The sequence below is a fragment of the Lathyrus oleraceus genome, chromosome 2, assembly GCF_024323335.1.
Source record: "Lathyrus oleraceus cultivar Zhongwan6 chromosome 2, CAAS_Psat_ZW6_1.0, whole genome shotgun sequence".
Taxonomy (NCBI): domain Eukaryota; kingdom Viridiplantae; phylum Streptophyta; class Magnoliopsida; order Fabales; family Fabaceae; genus Lathyrus; species Lathyrus oleraceus.
This window is the reverse complement of record NC_066580.1, coordinates 9,028,243-9,047,611: the sequence shown is the minus strand read 5'-3', so window position 1 is coordinate 9,047,611 and position 19,369 is coordinate 9,028,243. Positions and strand designations below refer to the sequence as shown.

Below are 19,369 nucleotides of genomic sequence, written 5' to 3'. Positions count from 1 at the left end.
CATGAGAGAGAATTTTTTGAAGGTGAATATAACATGAAGAACAAGAGGGGTCCAACAAAGGCGCATTTGGCTTTTGCCAATGAAGAATAATCGTTTTTTTTTCACTCTCCTATCATTCTTTATTGAGTGAGTGATGATATATTGTGAGTGGGTCACTTGTTGTTATGGGTGTGAATAGACTTTAATTGAAGAAAAAAGTGTGAGAGTGTTAGTTTGTGAGTGGAGAGAAAAAGGATTCGTTATGAGATGTCTAAGTCACGTTCTTTTCTCCTCCCTTTTGCAGTTTTTATCTTTTTTTCTTTTTTTTTTAAGTTCATTTTCTCTCTATTTTGTTTGATCTTGATTGGATGAGAGAGTAAATACATGGATAATCAATATGACCATTGATTAATCTTGATTCGATGGTCAGGATTAAATCAAAGAAGCACACATAATTTAAAATGTTTATAAAGCCCTTTCTAGAAACTTTAAAAGATTAAAAACCAATTAAATCAATTTAAAAAAATAAAAATCACACACTCTTAAATAAATACAATAAAAATAAAATGAAGACATGGAAATTTCTATTTAATTTTTCTGAATATTTTGACAAAAGAATAAAAATAAAATGACTGAATATGAATAAAATTGAGCTCAAAAGTGCTCGAAAAGTTAAAACGAATGCAGTAAAATGATCAGCGCAAAATAAATTTCTGGAAAACAGACAGGTTTTAATCAAATTTTACAATAAAAGTGACTGGTTGAAAAAGTTCTAGGATGATCAAAATGCAACCGAAAAAAAGAGTAAAAATAAAATAAAACGAGCACGCCAGGTTAAACTATGTGAAACACAGATTAATAATATTGATGTTTGCAAGCTTTACCTTGAAATTTTCGCCCGTTAAATTTATGTACATTTGAAAATTGATTTAACTGGTCTATTTGTAGATCCAAAAATTTATTTTGGCTAACATTTTAAGCATTATGCGTGATGAATGTCATATTATGCTATGCAGATGATGCAGATGTATTGGTGAATGCATAAATTTATTGAATGAGGGGGAAAATTGGGGTATGACAATTTCCCCTATTTAAGTATCTTCAACCAGAGAATGTGAAGAATGTTAATCTTCGTATGATCGCGGTGGGAGATAGTTAAATACTAAATGACCCGAATTTTGTCCCTTGATGAAATGATATGAGATGTTATGAATGCATGAAAGACTCTTTTTTTGTTTTGGTTTGCTAGGGATAGGATGTGCTATGAAGATGACCCTAGTTGTATATCTTATGAGGGATAAATAATGGTAGATGAACTTGTGGTGAATGTTGGAGACATAAGGTAATGGTGGTCCACAAGAAATGGAAATGAGGGTGACGACTCACTGGGGTAACAAATTTGTTGGAGAAGAAACTGGGGAATATTTGAAGGACTTGGAGATTCTTAAAGAGGAGTTCATCCAAGATAAGAAAAACGGCGGAGTCCTCTGACAAGAAGATCATCCACACAAAGCTCTGAAGACTCTTCTACATGAATCAATCCAAATAAAAAATATTAGAGTTTTCTAACATAAAATCATCCAACCTTCTGGGGAAATCCTTTCAATGAAAGAGTTAAAATGATGACTTTCTAGGAAACATTAGGATAGAAAAAGAACAAACCCTGAATGTGCCAGACAAAGTTGGACTTAACCCGTAGGCACCAGTAATATAAACCAGCCTCTAATGAGAGCTACCAGAGATAAATTGGGCTTTAGACCGAAGTCATCGGTAATATATATCGGCTTCTAATGGAAGGTTCTAGGAACATGATTGGACTTGAAGGCATCAGATAAACTGATGTTTTGTTTTTTATTTGTCAGACGAGAACTGACTTTCAAATAGTCTACCCGACGAGAACTGGTTTTTTGATTTATTGTTAGATGAGAATTTGCGTTTAGACAGGCTACCATACGAGAACTGGTTTTGAAAAGAAAATTGACTATCAAACGAGAACTAGAGTTAAAAATCGATTACTAGACGGGAACTAGATTTAAGAAAAGGCTACCAGATGAGAACTGGTTTTAAAAATAGACTATCAGACGGGAACTGGCTTTCAAATGATTACCAGACAATAACTGGTTTTTTATGTTTGATTTTGCTTCATGCTATAGGCATATGCTCGATGAATAAGATGATATACATGGCTTAACGCTAGAGCAAAGCGATATGATTAATGTATGAGAATGATTTATGCAATGACTCGAAGGTTTCCAAAATTCCCCTGTAATGGGTAATTGATGAAAGGTTCTTTTACAGCAAATTTCCTTTGTCGAAAGGCAAGGGTTATTTGATGGGGTGATAGCATGATTCTCCGACACTCATCTTAAACTCAATAGTTGCTGACATGGGACTGGGTTTGCTTGAGCAACTTGAAAGCATATAGCGGACGTGCCCCTATATGGCTCCTCTTGCCCCAGTATGTTGGGTCTTTGAAAGGGTTTACCTTGAAAGGAGTTTGGAAGTAGCTTGCCCTTATCTCAAGGTGGCTTGCCCCAATATTTTAGTATTGAAGTAGGTTGCCCCTGATTAACCAACTCTTGGAGTGATTAGCTTTTCTGTTCCATTAAGGTAGCTTGCCCTAGTATGAGCGTTGAAGTGAATTCACTTTTATTGATTGAGCTTTGGAGGATGGGCTTCATTTTGCTCTTTGTGGTAGCTCGCCCTTAGTCTGAATCTTGAAGTAATTTTTCTCTTGACTAACCGATTCTTGGGGTGATTGGCTTGGGTTGACCGATTCTCAAAATGGTTTGCCCCTGACTGGACTTCTTTCACTTGATCAAGTTCCTCAATTGATTGCATCTTATTGGGATTCCTTTGATGCTAAATGTTGACTTGCAGTTAAAATAGTTCATTTAAAAAAGGTAGTTTTAATGCAGTGCATATGCAAAATTTTGAAATCAAAATTTATTGATATCAACTTGGTGAAATACAGTGAACGGGTCAATGATCAGAACACAAAGTTGATTTAGCCACTCGTCGTGTGCAAGGTGGTGTGATTAATACAAATGATTAGCAAAGATCGTTTGGAGTCATGTTAACGCAACCTTGTTGTGGTATTATTTCAAAATAAACCCTGCCTCAATTAGGTCTTTTAAGGGTTGTAGTGTGGCCTGGTTCACGGCTTTTGAAACAAAGGATATAAGGCTCAAAATTTAATTTTTACCCACCCCTTCTTCGTGATGATATACAGTTCTATGTTCCTTAATTCAACAGACACATTCAACTTCCAAGAGGGTTCGAAGGTGTGATGATAAAGATGAGGATTCAAAATGAGATTTTCTTGAAATGGCATTCACCTTATTTTTATTTCTTTGTTTTATTGTTGAGGTTTTTGATGACCTCTCTTGATTGATTTTTTTATTGCTTTTGATCCCTATTTTTTTTCCTGGACCGCTTCTATAAAAGCCTTGGGTCCACCAGGATGCCCTAATTTTTGCCTAAGTCGCATTTTATGGTGTTCGAATTAGCGGGTTTTTTTCACTTTTTTTGTTGTTGGAAGTTTGTAACTGCCATGTTATTGGTGGATGAGGATCAGCCAATATAATTTCTCTTGGCTTTTTCACGACTTCTTGGAAACTTTAAGATGTGTGTGAAGGATAACATGTGGTTGATCCTTGGGTGGAATGTTTTCTCTTGCAATTTGAATGCAAATTCAGATTAACTGAACAAAATTATCCTACCCCTGGTTAAGATGAAGGGTTGTTAATTCCAAAAGAAACACCAACTTCTAGGCTCAAAGTGGTTGACTAGGGATGAAATCCTTATCTCTTCGGTATTTGGGGATTTGAAACAATGTCTTACATCATCGTCAAAGTTTTCTTTAAAAGCATACCACAACAATTTTGGGTATTTGTTTTCATCATCCTCCTTCCAATCTTTTTCTTAAACAGAAGTTTGATAAAGACAAGTGAATGGGAGAAATATTTTTGTTTTTTGCATAAATGAAGGGGAAAAAAGAAAGAGTGAATACGAATTAATATTACCATTAAAAACAACAAAGTTTAAAAACAAGTAGCATTTAACGGAAAAAGAAAATACAAATACAAATGATACCATTGCCCCATGACTGTTATGACCTTGAGGAAAGTCTCTCGTGCTTTATTCTCTGAGTTCAGAAGATGCCCCTTGCAGTCTTCGCACTCATCAGGGCGAGAGGTTGACGTTCACTAACTGGTTTCCTTCTCAAATGGTTGCCCCTTACAGTCTTTGCACTTATCATGGCGAGATGTTTCCCCAATTGTTACACTTTAGCTTTGGAGAATTTGCAGTCTTCAGTCGAGTGCCCTATTGATCTTGCATGATATCCACATTGCACATAGGGATCATATCCAGGAGGGAATGGTTATGGAACCGACTTCAAGGGTTTAGGATCCACCAAAGAGCTTTGAATTAGAGGCTGTATGAGTTGACTATACATCATAGAAATTGGATCGATAGTAGAATTCCTTCTTTCTAGGTTGTTGTGAGGCCTATGTTAGCTCTAATGTTGATTTTGATATCCTCGACCTTGGGATCGCTAATTTGAATAAGAAGTGATTGAGGGTTACCGGTATAGCGCCCTAGGCATTGCTGGTTGCCCATAAGGATAGTCTGGCGCTGGAAATGGTGACCGCTAAGAAGATGAGGAACCATAAGGTCTTGCTGGTGCACCATGAGAATAATTACATCTATGTCACACCCTGATTTTAACCCTGAATCATCGATTAAATGCATTCAATATAGTTGTTGTATCTTTGTATAGCATAACATGCATTTCATACTGCATAATGCCTAAATATCAGTCGAAATAAATTTTTGGATCAACAGGAATACCAGTTGAATCAATTGTCAAATGTGTGTCAAAACAACGGGCGAGAAAATTTCAAAATCAAGCTTGTAGATATCAATTATGTTAATCTACTTTTCGCATAGTTTAACCTGATGTGCTCGATTTATTTTTTGTCTAATTTTTCGGTCGCATTATGATTCGTCTGAGTGTTTTAACCGGGCATTTCCCATTTCAATATTTTACAGAAACATGAATGTTTTCAAGAGGTTCATTTCGAACTGATCATTATGGTGCATTCGTTTTAATTTTTCAAGCAATTTTGCACCTAATTTTTATTCATTTTTGATCCGTTTATTTCCGTTTTTTAGTCAGGATAGTTGGGAGAATTTATTATAATTAATTGATATCTCGGTTTAAATTTTTGTTGTGTATTTTATTTTAATTAAAATTTTCAAAATCTATATTTTATAATTCAAAATTAATTAATAAGAGAGTTAGAAAATTAAAAGAATTAATTGTCAGCAACAAGGTGACACTTGGCATTCCCTTATTGAATACCTTTTCTCTCATTTCATATTTACCCAATAGGATGATACATAAAGAGGATATAATGACTCCAATAAAAAATTCAGACAACTAGCAAATGAGGCCAATTACCGATGGACAAAGACATCCTCTCTTTTTCAGTGGCCGTTATTCCCATTTGTGGGACCACTCATGATTTCCTCACTCCTTTTTTTTGAGTAACCAATAAAAAAAGGATCCTCCAATAGTCTCTTCACTATCCACACGCGTTTCACTCACAAATATATACTCTCTCGTTTCCATCATGAAGAGAGAGGAATTCATACTTAGTTTCATACAAGGAAAAAGTTGCTTCTAAAAAAGTTTGAGGTTTCCATCTCTTATATGCCCACAATCCTGCTCATGCGCTGTTATTGTTCACTCTTCGTTTCTCCCAAGAAACCACCTACACCATACAAAAACCCTCTTCATTTTTCTTTCATAAACCCTCCACTATAACCGAAACACTTTTCTTATCTTCCTAACAACCATCATCACCATAAACCTCATTTCTCTTCCTCTCATCAACAATAAATTCTCTGAAGCACCACCTCCCTCCACCACCAGGTAACAACCGTGCTACACAGTCGAAACATGTTGCAACTCCTCCATCAAAATACCGCAGCTTTATCCTTTAACAACCATACTCCACCTCAAATCACCGCCTTAAAACCAACACTCCTCACAACCTAAAGCCACCCCCAACAACTTAACCTCCACAAACTTCAACCGCAACCACCTCACATAACCCGTTGTTACTCTCTCTATTTTCTCCCTCTCACGGTGGAGCCAACCCCTTATTCTCCTCCATAACTTCAAACAACCTTCTCCCTCACCTACCTTCAAATCTCCAAGAACACTTCATCATAATCACCATGAAAAACCATCACACTCAATAGCAACACAACAACGTTTCCTTTTTCCTAACACACGACAACACTATTTTCGGTTAGGGTAACTTTTGTTCTCAGATATGCTTTTGAATGTGTCATTGTAAATTTCTTATTGTTGTTATGTTCTTTTATTAACTCTATGATTGAGTGTCTTTAGTTTGTTCTTCTTAATCATTTGAGTTTAAAACCAATTGAAAATAGTAGAGTTGCTACTGAGTTTGGTTTATTTATTTTCATTTTCACCATATATTATATATTATATATTATATATTAATCGTTGCCATAAGATGACAACTAATTGGACATGGTGGAGTGGTTGAGACCTCGGTCTCCCAACCACCATTTTTCCTCATATTTTCTCCATTTTTTCATGTTTTACATCCTTTTTTTACCCTTATTTTTTATTTTCTTTCACATTTTTTTAACCATCCTAATAATTTTCTTTATTATTTTTGTGTGATTCCTATTTCTTATTTATGATATTATCTTTTCAATTTAATTTTTGTTTATATTTTTACCACTTATTTTACCCCGATTACGACCATTGTAAAAGCACCTTGTGAATGTTTAAAACAATGCAATACTTATTGGATTTTTATTTTGCTTCTTTGAATCTTTTCATGGTTAAACATCAGATTTTGATTCGTGGATTCGACATTTCCCATGTCGTTATACCAGTGATTATTTTATCGATACATTGATGGTATTTCGCTGTGTTTTGACCCGTCGCATACGACATTTCCATTATTGTGAATATGTGAAAATCGGCTTTGAGCACATTACTTAGGGTTTTGCTTACACCTCTCAATTTCATTTTTGTCTTGCATGTCCTTGCATTATGTGACTTTAATTCACATCCTCGCATCCCGATTTTAATCCATGCACACTTTGATTTTACTTCTTTTGACTTAATTAATGAATGCTTTTATAAATATAACTTGTGTGTTGCTATTTTCTTCACATGGCTTAGTCTTGGGCCTTCTTACAATCGGAAAATTCTCTTGTACTTACACTTATTTATTATTGTTTGTTGAATGGGCTTGGTTTAATCGATTCATTATCTTGTATCCACATTCGATAAAATGTATCCTCATTTCAGAAAATTTATTATTGTTCATTGGACGTGTAATAATTTTACCGATTTTATTTATTTGTTTGCTTGCTTGTTTAGCTAGTTCTAACACAAGAATATAATCAACCTTTTCTTAAAAAATATCAAAATTAAAAACTCGATCCAACGTCGAGTATTTTCCCAATAACAAATCAATCCATTTCAAACTCAATCCATGTCTATCCATTTCAATCTGGAAAGCCATTTCATTCAAACCTTTCGCAATCGTTCATCAAATGTTTGATCCAACGTCAAGCTATTTTCCCAATGAAAATAAAAAACACTTAACAATTATTCAACACTTTTTAAATAAGAGAGATGAAGTAAAGGGGTGTAGTCAATGAGCTCCTGAGAGTTAGATCCGAGATGTAGTTCTCGTCAATCCAAACTCTCATAGTCCTCAAATCAATTCCACATCGCTTAATAAACCTCGAATAATTTTGAGTGTGCTTTCTCAAGCAAACTTCTAAAACACCTAAAAATATCAAAACTCTTTTGCAAATAAGATGAAAAATGAGAAGGGTATAGTCCACGAATTCCCGAGAGTTAGGAACTAAGATGTGGTTCTCATCACTCTAAACTCTCTCATCATCCAAAATTACTTCAAACCAATCAAACTCTTTTCTCACCGCCGTGCAATTGATCCTCAAACCCTTTTCTCGAACGAAAGGTATTTTGTTTCAAGATGATGCAAAAAAATATGTTGTCCATTTGAACATATGAGTAAGATTTCAACGTTACCCACGAGTGTTGATTTGTAAATCCATTTGGTTGTGATGCAAACATCCTCTTCTCCACTTGTTTTGGGTAGTCCAACAATGTTTTCGTCGATTGACACAAAGTAGCTTTCGCTAAAATTGACCAACAAACAAATATTTTATACTCATAACTATGTAAGTCTTGATTTCTCTATTGCATCCAGAGATACGTAGAAGCAAGATTTGTAAATCTCATCAGGCTCATTAATAAAAAAACTTAGGTTTAGTCTCATTCGTTGCAAAAAAAAACATTTTCTCTTTCCTATTCTTCTTTCCCTCTTAATAACTCGAGAAGCCTTACATTTCTAAGCCAACACTAATGTGTGCAACTAACATAACGGTTCCCATTGAGTACAAAGGACGTGACGGGTGCTAATACCTTCCCCTTGCGTAATTGACTCCCGAATCCTAATTTGGTTGTGACGGGCATAATCATTGTCGTTCTTTCTTGGGTTTTATTGATATTTCCCCTTTCCTTTTTAGGAATAAATAAAGTATGGTGGCAACTTTATTTAGTCCATCACGTGAGCGTATGATTGCGCTTCGTTAGATCGTGTTATCATTTTTTCGAGGTGCGACAGATGGCGACTCTGATGGTGACTCTGGTTCCCCAAGTGAGTCAAGTCTAGTTAGGTCGTTTGTGTGTCTTTGTTTATTTACCTGTGTGGCTCTTATTTATTGCTTTTGTTATCTTTATTGTTATATTGATATAATATATCATATTGGTTCGATTATACCATTGATACTTAGATACTCTGATTGCAAACCTTGTGGGAAAGACTCTCTAGCCGAGTCTAGAGTGAAAACATAAGATAGGACGATGTTGAGTAGTGTGGGTCCCTGAGATGTAGTTCTCGTAAGGGTCAGCACGAGAACCTCACTTATAATAGATCCTTTGAAAATATTATCGTCTAGCGTGAAGTTGTCGTCACCTTAGATGTTTCGCGAGGATCCATGACTCTAAGGACCTTTGTAAAACATTGAACATTTTGGTCAATTAAGAATGATGGTCGCATAGTGTACTAACACAATCGAAGTAATAAAATATTTTGTCTCCACAAGGATTGCAAATTTAAACAAGGTAGTACTAATGCGATTGAAAATAAACAAATGGGGTTTTTCAAATATGACTGGTACAAAAAATAAACACGAGAAATTTTTTGGATTAAAGTTTGAGAATAATGGTTAGATTGAATCCCCTAATTATATATGTTGATGAATGTGTATTACATGAATAACAATTACACTATAATTTTACGGCGAATTAACAAGACTACTTCACCCAACTCCTTGATGTACAACTCATTAATTTAAACGATATTTCACTAATTCCTTAGGCAAATTCAAAGTAAAACTAGGCGTTTCTAAGTGCGTTAACTCTAAAGCCACAACTTAAAATTACATATTCCTAGTTAATTACTAAGTGGGACAATTTCCCTAATTTGGATTAGTAGACTTACGATCAATAATCTTTTCTCTTCTAAAATCACTTTGTGCGCTCGTCAACACACAAAGAGCAGTTAGAACAAGAACAATTTGAATAATAATTATAACATAAACGTATTCAAATAATATCAAACATTCATATAATCAAACATAGTATAATTAGGTTCATCTCTAAAGACCTAATCAAAAATAGATTAGCTACTCTTAGTGAATTTAACAATTACCATGAGTTGTGTAACACCCCTTTTTCTACCCCAAATTATTTAGCATATAATCAGAGTAAATAAACACGCATATAAAGAAAAGGGCGTCACATCGACGTTTTCGAAACTTTAAACTTTTCAAAAACCAACAATACACCTGGTCAATCAAAATAACACATTTCACTCATCATGAGTATTCAAGCAATATGCGTTCGCATCGGAAAATAAAGAATACTCATGTATTTCATAAGATGATCCATGTCCCATACCATGATCAAATAAAATAAAACAATTAATGACATAAAGCATATCAAAATAAAATAGGAGTTCAATACCACTAATCTACCCAGTGTTACATGACCAGAGCATTGACTCAATACCTAAATTCAAACTAAATACGGAACTCTCCAGCTAATCTTGAACAAGCTACCGTCCACCTACTCCAGCAATACTACTCTGTAGTATCTGCACGATACCCATGTAAAGGTAACATTCAAACAGAAAGGGTGAGAATTCCAAATCATTATGAAATAGCATAATAAGGCATAATGAATTAAAACATAATTTAAGAATTCATCACACTTGGTATAATTATATCAATGATATTAACAGACAATCATTCCACATAATTCAAATGTACCTCACACTCACATCAATACACACATTCAATGATCACATAACTATAGACGACTCAATGCAAGACAATGTGACTCTATGCATGTGGTACCGCAATGTGAACTCAAAGTTTCACCGCTTTCCGATTCAATATCTAGAATCCAAGCCACGCTTCAGATCCGGACAAGACCAAAGCCTACGTCTGTTTCCAATGAAGGATCGCCGCTTAATACTACGCCTAATCCCAATCAAGGATTAACGTTTGCTACGTCTGTTTCCAATTAAGGATCACCGCTTAATACTACGCCTGATTCCAATCAAGAATCAACGTCTGCTACGTCTGTTTCCAATAAAGGATCACCGCTTGACCATGCTATGAATGAATGCACACATACCAACACATGCAATTAAGACCTTCTATACCGTCTTAACATCCCACATATCACCATAACTCGTAATTGGTACATGTACACATTCATACAATATTTTATTCTCATCATGATAAAATTCATGGCATTTATAAATCACATAATATTTTATAACCTGGAACAATAATAATAATAATCCTTTACGTTATCTTTAGTCATGTTATTCCACAATCAAACATATCAACCATGTTTAACACCCATCAAAATAAAATTCATAGACTTTATAAGACGCATAATACACTATAATATGATATTATAATAATAGCCTTTTTCATTATCTTACCAATGCATCCGTCCGCATTCAAAACGGAGCTATAATGCCCAATTAATTCATTAATCTATCTTAATCAAGATTTAGATTAATATTTATTCATTGCATAAGTATTCAACAACAACCTCTCTAGCCTAGTGGTAAGGCATGTACAGTTTTAGGGAGGTCCTGGGTTTGAACCCCACTTTTGATGACAAATTCTGTACAGACAGAAAATTAAATTCTGTTTCATTCAAGTTTTAGCATAATTTAATCATCACAATTCAAGCGTATTTATCAAGACCTACAAGTTGATTAGAAGAACTCATGAAAAAGCTCTCAATTAGGTGAAAAAGGTTTTTCCAGTGGTCATGGAGGATGATTGTCTGAATCTCTTTGATCATAAAAGGATATTGATCTTTAAATCTTGCTTGTCAAGAAATAGAACCTTCAAGATATGCATCAAAAACTCTAAATTAAGATGTCTTGCTACAACATCTCATGAATGTGAGGTTGAGATATGGCACAAGAGATATGTCCATTTGAATTACAAAAGCTTAATCCAAGTGAGTTCAAAAGGATGGTGATTGGATTCCATAAGATGCAAATACCTGAAAAATCATGCACAATATACTTGGCAGGAAAGCAGCCTAGACTAGCTTTCAAATATAGTCTGCCTATGAGAGCTAAAGAAGGACTTGGTGTCGTTCACTCATATATTTGTGGACCACTAGAAGTACCTAGCTATGGTGGGAACAAGTATTTTGTCACCTTTTTGGACGAGTTCTCAAGAATTTTGTGGCTATTTTTAATCAAATCAAATAGTGAAGCCTTGCCAATTTTAAAGGATTTCAAAACAATGTTGGAGAGACAAAGTGGCAAGCTAATAAACATACTATGAACCGATGGAGGAGGAGAGTAAACCTTAAAGGAGTTTGATTCTTTTAGCACCAGCCAATGGATCATTCATGAAGTCATGGCACCATACACTCCTCAACATAATGGCTTGGCAGAAAGAAGAAACAAAAGTATTATCAACATGGCAAGAGGCATGTTGAAGTAGAAAATCTAACGCATGAGATCTGAGGTGAGGTTGTATCCACTGTTTCTTATATCTTAAACAAATGTCCCACAAAGAGGTTTATGAACAAAGTCCCTGATGAGTCTTGGTCGGGAAGGAAGCCTAGTGCAAATCACTTGAAGATTTTTGGTTCCTTGTGCTACAATCGTATTCTTTATGCTAAAAGAAGGAAGATGGATGGCATGAGAAATCCAATGGACCTTGTAGTCTATAACAACACATGAGCCTATAGGTTATTTCATCCTTATATAAAGCAAGTAGCCATCAGCAGAGATGTGACTGTCCTAGAGAATGAAGTATATAACTGGAATTTCAAAGGTGATGATGTTACCTAAGTGGTTGTTCAATCTGAAATTTGTGATGTAGAGGAATATGTCATTGAAGACATACAAGAGATTGAATATGCTAATGAGGAAGAACATGCACCAGCATAAATTGACCATAAAGAACAAGGCAACTTCCTAGGAAACTAGCTGATTATGAGTAATTTCCTAATAATGAAGTAAACCTTGATGGAGAAATAATGCTTCTTGCTATGTTTGCAGATGCTAAGCCAGTTAATCATCAAGCAGCTCTCAAGGAACAAGCCGAAAAGGATTCCGTGGTTGAAGAACTCGCCTCCATATAAAAGAAAAAGACTTGGGAATTGACCAAGTTACTTGAAAGGAAGAAGGCCATTGCAATCATATGGGTATTCAAGCTCAAACTGGATCCTGAAGGAAAGGTTGTTAAACAAAAACCCAGGCTTGTTGCAAAAGGCTTCCTGCATAGACAATGAGTTGATTATGATGAAGTTTTCTCACCAATTGTAAGACATGATACCATCAGGTTGGTAATTTCTTTGGCATACTATAGAGGATGGCCTATTTTCCATCTTGATGCGAAGCCAGCTTTTCTTAATGGCCCTCTAGAAGAATAAGTGTTCAGAGTTAACCCTCCTGGTTTTTCCATCAAAGGAAAGGAATACCTAGTTTGACAATTACACAAAGCCTTGTATGACTTGAAGCAGACCCTAAGAGCATGGAATAGAAGAATTGGAAAATTCTTCATTGAGGAAATTTCAGAAAGTGCAATTATGAACATGGTGTTTACATCAAAGGAAAAGAAGGGAAAGATCTCTTGATTATTTGCCTTTATGTGGATGATCTCCTTGTAACTGGTAGTTTAGAGACTGAGATTGAGCAGTTCAAAGAGAAGATGAAACAAGTGTTTGAAATGACTGATTTATGCAAGCTAGCATATTTTCTTAGCATGGAACTCTTACACACCTCAGGTGGAATGATCATGCACCAAGTCAAATATACAAAAGAGATCTTGACAAAGTTCAACATGTTAGAGTGCAACACTGCAATCACACTAGCTGGTATAAATCTGGAATTAGTGGATTCAGGTGAAGGAAAAGAAGACAAAGTAGATGCTACCACATTAGGAAGTTGGTAGGATCATTGAGGTATTTGTGTCAAAGCAGTCCATATATTTCCTACTCAGTTGAATTGGTGAATAGTTTCATGAGCAACCCTCTCAAACAACATTTTAATGCTTCAAAGAGGATAATGAGATACATAAATGTCATACTTCATTATGGTATTCTATTTCCACTAAGAAAATGCATCAACAAACTAGAGTTGACTTGTTTTTTTATAGGAAAAGAACAATTGGATACATCTTCAAATTCATAGGATCACATGTGCCATGGTGCTCAAAGAAGCAATCAGTTATTGTTTTTTTCCAATTATGAAGCTGAATATGTTGCAGGTGATGTTGCAGCATGTCAAACAAGTTGGCTCCATTGTTGAATGACTTGATAATCAAGATAGAAGAGTTAATCAAATTACAAATAGATAACAAATCATCAATCAACCTAGCCAAAAATTCAATTGCACATGGGAAGAGCAAGTACATAGAAATCAGATTTTACTTTCTTAGGGATCAAGTCACTAAGAGAAGCTTTTAGTCGTGTATTTCCCAACAGAATAACAAGTGGTTGACGTTCTCACTAAAGTCATTACAAGACTGCAATTCATAAAGTTGAGAAGGGAGTTTGGAGTCATAGCTTTTGATAGCTTGAATTAAGAATGGAGGTTGAGTGGAATCCAAACTATCACATTATTAGGTTGTTATGGTAAGAGAAGTTAATTAGTGGTGGCTTTTTTTTGTTTGTTTGTTATGAGCAGTTACATGTTGAACAAGTAACACATGTATTGTATATAAACAACTATCAACCTTAATATAATTATATTCTTCTCTCTCATTTTCACGACTCTTTTGTAAATTACTTTTTTCTCTCTTTCTCCAAAAATGTGTTTTTCCCAACAAAAATTTGATATTATTGAAAATATTATCAAAGAGTTATGATGAAAGAGAGAGTAGAGGGGTTTCTTTATATTCTTCTTAGAATTAAAGATCATGATGAGGCCCTTGAGTGTCCTTAAAAGATCATGTCGAGTAAAAAATGTTGAACCAATAAAATCAAGAACTAAATATCAGTATAAATATATTCAAACCGGCCAAAATTAAAAGAGGGTTTTTTCAAATCAAAAAGGTTAATGTTTGTCTTTTTTTCTTAAATATCAAAGCAACATTGCTTTATAATTATTTTTTTGATTAACAAAACTTTAAAATGAAAAATAGATTTTAAAACTAAGTTTTACAAAAATAATAAAAAAATAAAAATCACACGTGTTACACTTTATGTTTGTTCAAGAAGAAAATTGGAAAAAGAAAAATGGGAAAATGGAATTAGTCTACAATATTTTTAACACATATTAGGTGTCGTGTTTTTTTAAGAACTTTTTAGATATCAAATCATATAGTTAAACCTGATTTAATATTTATACAGTTTGTTATTGGAATTGAGTTATGTGTCTGAATTATCAAATTTTAATTGAGTCACTCTTTTGATTAAATCCATAACTCTCTAATTCGACTACCTAGCCTTTGATTCTGCAATTGCTTATAAAGGTTCCAATATATACTGTTGAGTTCATTATCACGGCTGCTGATTTACTTGTATAGAAGACAACTACTATGTAAAGATATTGTTGCACTATTTTACACATTCTATATTATTCTCAAATGTTTCAAGTATTGCTAAAATGAGAATTTGGTTTCTTCGAAGTGGATAAAACTATACACATAACATAATCAGACAAACATAATAGAGAACGCTGATTTTTTTAGTTGAAGTACATCTAGTAGATACAAATGTACCATGGCTCCCATATATGTAACATACAACCTAACATGTACATATTTTCAAAACTAAGAACCAACATAAAGATGAGTTCATGGTTCATTAAACCTAACAAAAGGTCATGGCTGACTGGGATATGTGTTTATGTAATGTTATAGGCTGGTTATCTTGGCTAGTAGTTTAATCCTACAACATTTTTCTCTTTTTAGCATGCGATACTGCAGACCTTATTGCAGGATTATCAAGAAACGATGAATCATCGGAGGAAGAAGAACTAGAGCTTTCACTGTCGCTGAAACAAATTTTTCTTTTTACCATGTCAAGTGGATTTGCAAATTGCCATGCTACTGAAGAACTTGGAGTTGGATCCTCAAACTTCATCGCAATTCCAGAAATAGCCTTCTTTTCATGTACTCCTCGAGAGATACACTGATCATCATCATCATCATCATCATCAAGGTTTATGATCTCAATCTTCTTTTCCAAATTCTTTGTTCCCTTACCTGGCACAAAAGAGATATGTTTAAGCTTACATAAAATTTGTCAAACATGAAGAAGCAATCAAAAAGTAGATGCTTTAGGCTAAAAGAATCAATAACAACTTCCTAAAACATTTTATCCACTGGCTACCAAACCTCAACCAATAATTCAAAAACACTTTTACTATATTTCTTGGTATTAGATTCATTTTCTTTTCATGCAGGGTGTTTCCTCTTCAAACTTGTCACAAAAGTCTCCTCTGAATATTCATCTGTTGTTGAATTCATCACTGACTTTGGCGCAGACACCATTTGAACACAACAACCCCTCTTGTTTCTTTCTTCTGTTTACTTAGCAGAATGCTTTTTAGCATCTGAAATCACCTTCCGGACCTCCTCTTTTCGACGACAGTAATGACAATAGTGATTTTCACATTCTAAGTCCCCTTTTTTACCAATGGCCTTGTTGGTCTTTGCTTCTTCACCAAATGAGAGCATCCACAGTTCATGATAAAAATCATTTAAGGAAATGTGGAGTATTAAACAATAAATGGTTTTCAAAGAACAAAATAAAAAGAAAAGACATACAAAAGAGCTACTATATGCTTACTAATAATTTCCCAGACAAAAGCTCCAAAAGAGTACATAATTACTACTGCTGAACAAGAGAACAATCATTCACACCATCTCTTCTTTGAATAACCTAAATAACTATTCTAATTCCACTATGCTTTCTGTATGCTACTAAATAACTTACTTTCGCTAGACCCTGTCACCTCAATTGTTTTCTTGAGCCTTCTTGTGTATACTATGCAACATTTTTCACCTGCAGAAAATGTTCCAAAAAACTATCTGAAGGAACATGTGATATGAAGCAAAAATACAGGTTTAGAATCACTCAATTATCCTATATAAAGTCTTGGATTATAGCTCTACAATAGGAGCTACAAAACTGAAGGACATACCATTATATTCTAAATAAGCTTCAAAGTAATAGCTATAAATGGTTTCAGAAGAGAAAAGAAGAACAGAAATAAAATATAGCTGCTATATAATGTATACTAATCACTCAGACCATCTCTTTCTAAGTTCTAAGTAGCATTCCCCTACTACATAAGCACTCTCATTCCACTACTCCTTCTCGACACTACAGAATAACTAACTCTCAAAAGACCTGGCCATCTCAACCGCTTCCTTGGGCCTTGTTGCGTATACCATCCAACCCTTGACCCATGATCATGACACAATCAGTCTTAAATCTGTTCCCATGGATGGGTTCCTGAAGCACGGTTCTATCCTGTCCTCAAGGATGAAATTAGGGCTTCACCTCATGAATTTATCTTCCAAAGTAGCAAGCTTCCTCGGCATGTCTGTTCTGCAACAGATTCAATATCACACCAGTCTAATCAATTCATTCTGGCAAAAGAAAAACCTCCCTAGAACCAAGATTAGTTAGAGGTTCCACCGTTCAAATCAATGCTACCTCCATTTCCATAGGAAAATCACTCAGCAAAAATTGAGGCAATAGCTTGCTTGGGCTGAGAAACATGGAATAAACATGAAACAGAGCGAGGAAAAAGAAGCTTCCAAAGTCACAATTCAAATTCCATCTGGAGAGAACCATAATATCCTTGTTCAAATTGAGTTTATGTAATAGGACCCAAGATGAGAGGGTGGACTCAAAGAGACTAGTAGTCACTACTAATTACTAAAACACCTCAATAATAAACTTAGATACTACTAGTCTCTTTGAGTCCGCCTTCTCATCTTGGGTCCTATTATTCTGTCAGTAATTGTTGTCATACTCTTATTGCAAATTATGATAACCAGTTATAGGTATTTCAATGTGGTTTGGTTTAATCACTACTAGCCCAACTAGTTCAAAGAAATTACAAAACATGATAATAGCTGCTTTTGCTTAATTAAATCAGAAAAATCATGATTTGGGGCCAATCTACCAAGCAATCTGACCGAACATTTATTCAACCACCCATATTTAATTCAATAACTATAAAGTAGCATTCAATAAATGCATATCTTTTATATGAATATGCGACGTATGCATAATTTCCATACCTGGTGATGCACCTTGAGCATCCTTGTCCCCTTTGTTCTGTGGCTGAGTACTGCCAGCAACTCCAAGAGAATAGTGAGCATCTTCAGCCTTCTCCACAGTGTCATTTCGAAACTCGTTGCCACAAACATCATCATCTTTGTCTTCAAAATCAGTAACAACAGGTTTCACAGCAGGTTCCCCCTCATTCTTTCTACCACCAGAAGCATCAACACTCAGCAAAAGAATAATATCATTCTCCAATCTTTCAACTCTTTCATTCAGTCCGCAAAACTTGGTGTTGGAAGACTTGAGCAAATTCTCAACCCGTCTCTTCTCATCCGCCAACTTACCCTTTTCTTTCCTCAACTCACCAATAGTTTCCAAACTCTTCTTCACTGATCCCTCCAATTCATCCTTTTTAATCTCAAGTTTATTCAAAGCATCTTTATCATCCTCCAACACACGAACCTTCCTTTTAACCTCATCGAGCGCAACACTATCATCCAACCATTTTTTCTTCGATTTCCTCAACACACCAAGTTCATTACTATCTTCCTCCCATTTTCCCTTCATCTTCCTCAACCCCAAAACCTCAAACTCTAACCCATCATTCTTCACGCTTAACCGCTCAATTTCATTCCCAGCATCAACACATTTTTCCTTCAATTTCTTAACTTCACACTCCAACTTACTGTTCTTCTCTCTCAGCTCTCTAATCCTAACCCCTTCAGCTAAACCATTTACCTTAACTTCCATCATCAAAGATTCATAACTTTTCTGCAATCCTCTTTTCTCTTTCTCATGCAATTCTTCCCTTTCCTTAAAATCTACCTCACCCTGAATCCTCGTGAGTCTCTCAAAGTGAAGCTCCTCTTCAAGCTTTCGTCTCTCCAAATCAACATTCTCTTGCAACCGTTGAATCTCTTCTCTGAGACTCGCGTCTCTACTCACCAAAACACCTTCAACTCGATTAAATGTTTCAACTTGATACGTTCCGCGCAATATTGCGACGAGATCTTGAATCGTCTTCTCTTCGAAGTTGATAGGGTTCGTGAAGGTGAACCCGAATGGTAAACCGGGTTCGATTTTGGGTTGAATGTTCATGAGGTTCGGTTCGGTGAAAATAAGATGAAACTGGCGCTTAGAAAAGAAGAAAGGGGGGAAAACGATTACAGTAGAGTGAGGAAGAGGAAGGGGATGAAGACGACGTCGTATTGATAACAAATGGTACAAAATGAGAATCGAACAAACAACAACTGTTTACCAGAAAATCATGTTTTTCGTTTCTAGTACTTTTTCCTACATGGAGTACTTTTTGCAATAAATATTTTAAAAAATAATTGATTTTACATTAGTTAAAGACATTACTTGTAATTAATGTTTTCAGATTTCTTATACATCATATGTTATTATCATAAATGGATTTTATTGAAATATATTGATAGTGTAAAAGGATTTTATACTATCAGTTAATTTTAGACGTTAGATATTGAAATAAGTTTG

The 19,369-nt window shown here is 34.9% G+C and overlaps 1 protein-coding gene across 2 annotated transcripts; it reads right to left on the bottom strand.

Annotated features, from left to right (window-relative positions):
* Positions 1–15,293: 15,293 nt before the first annotated feature.
* LOC127117599 (uncharacterized) lies at positions 15,294–19,183 on the bottom strand. 2 transcript variants are annotated; one of them, XM_051047671.1, is made up of 3 exons: positions 17,887–19,183; positions 16,568–16,636; positions 15,294–15,834 (listed from the first exon to the last, which is right to left on the bottom strand). In XM_051047671.1, the coding sequence occupies exons 1-3, from the start codon at positions 18,968–18,970 to the stop codon at positions 15,518–15,520; spliced, it is 1,470 nt and encodes a 489-aa protein (XP_050903628.1). In that variant the 5' UTR covers positions 18,971–19,183; the 3' UTR covers positions 15,294–15,517. The 2 variants fall into 2 exon arrangements, with proteins under 2 accessions (XP_050903628.1, XP_050903629.1); XM_051047672.1 differs by lacking the exon at positions 16,568–16,636.
* Positions 19,184–19,369: the final 186 nt, after the last annotated feature.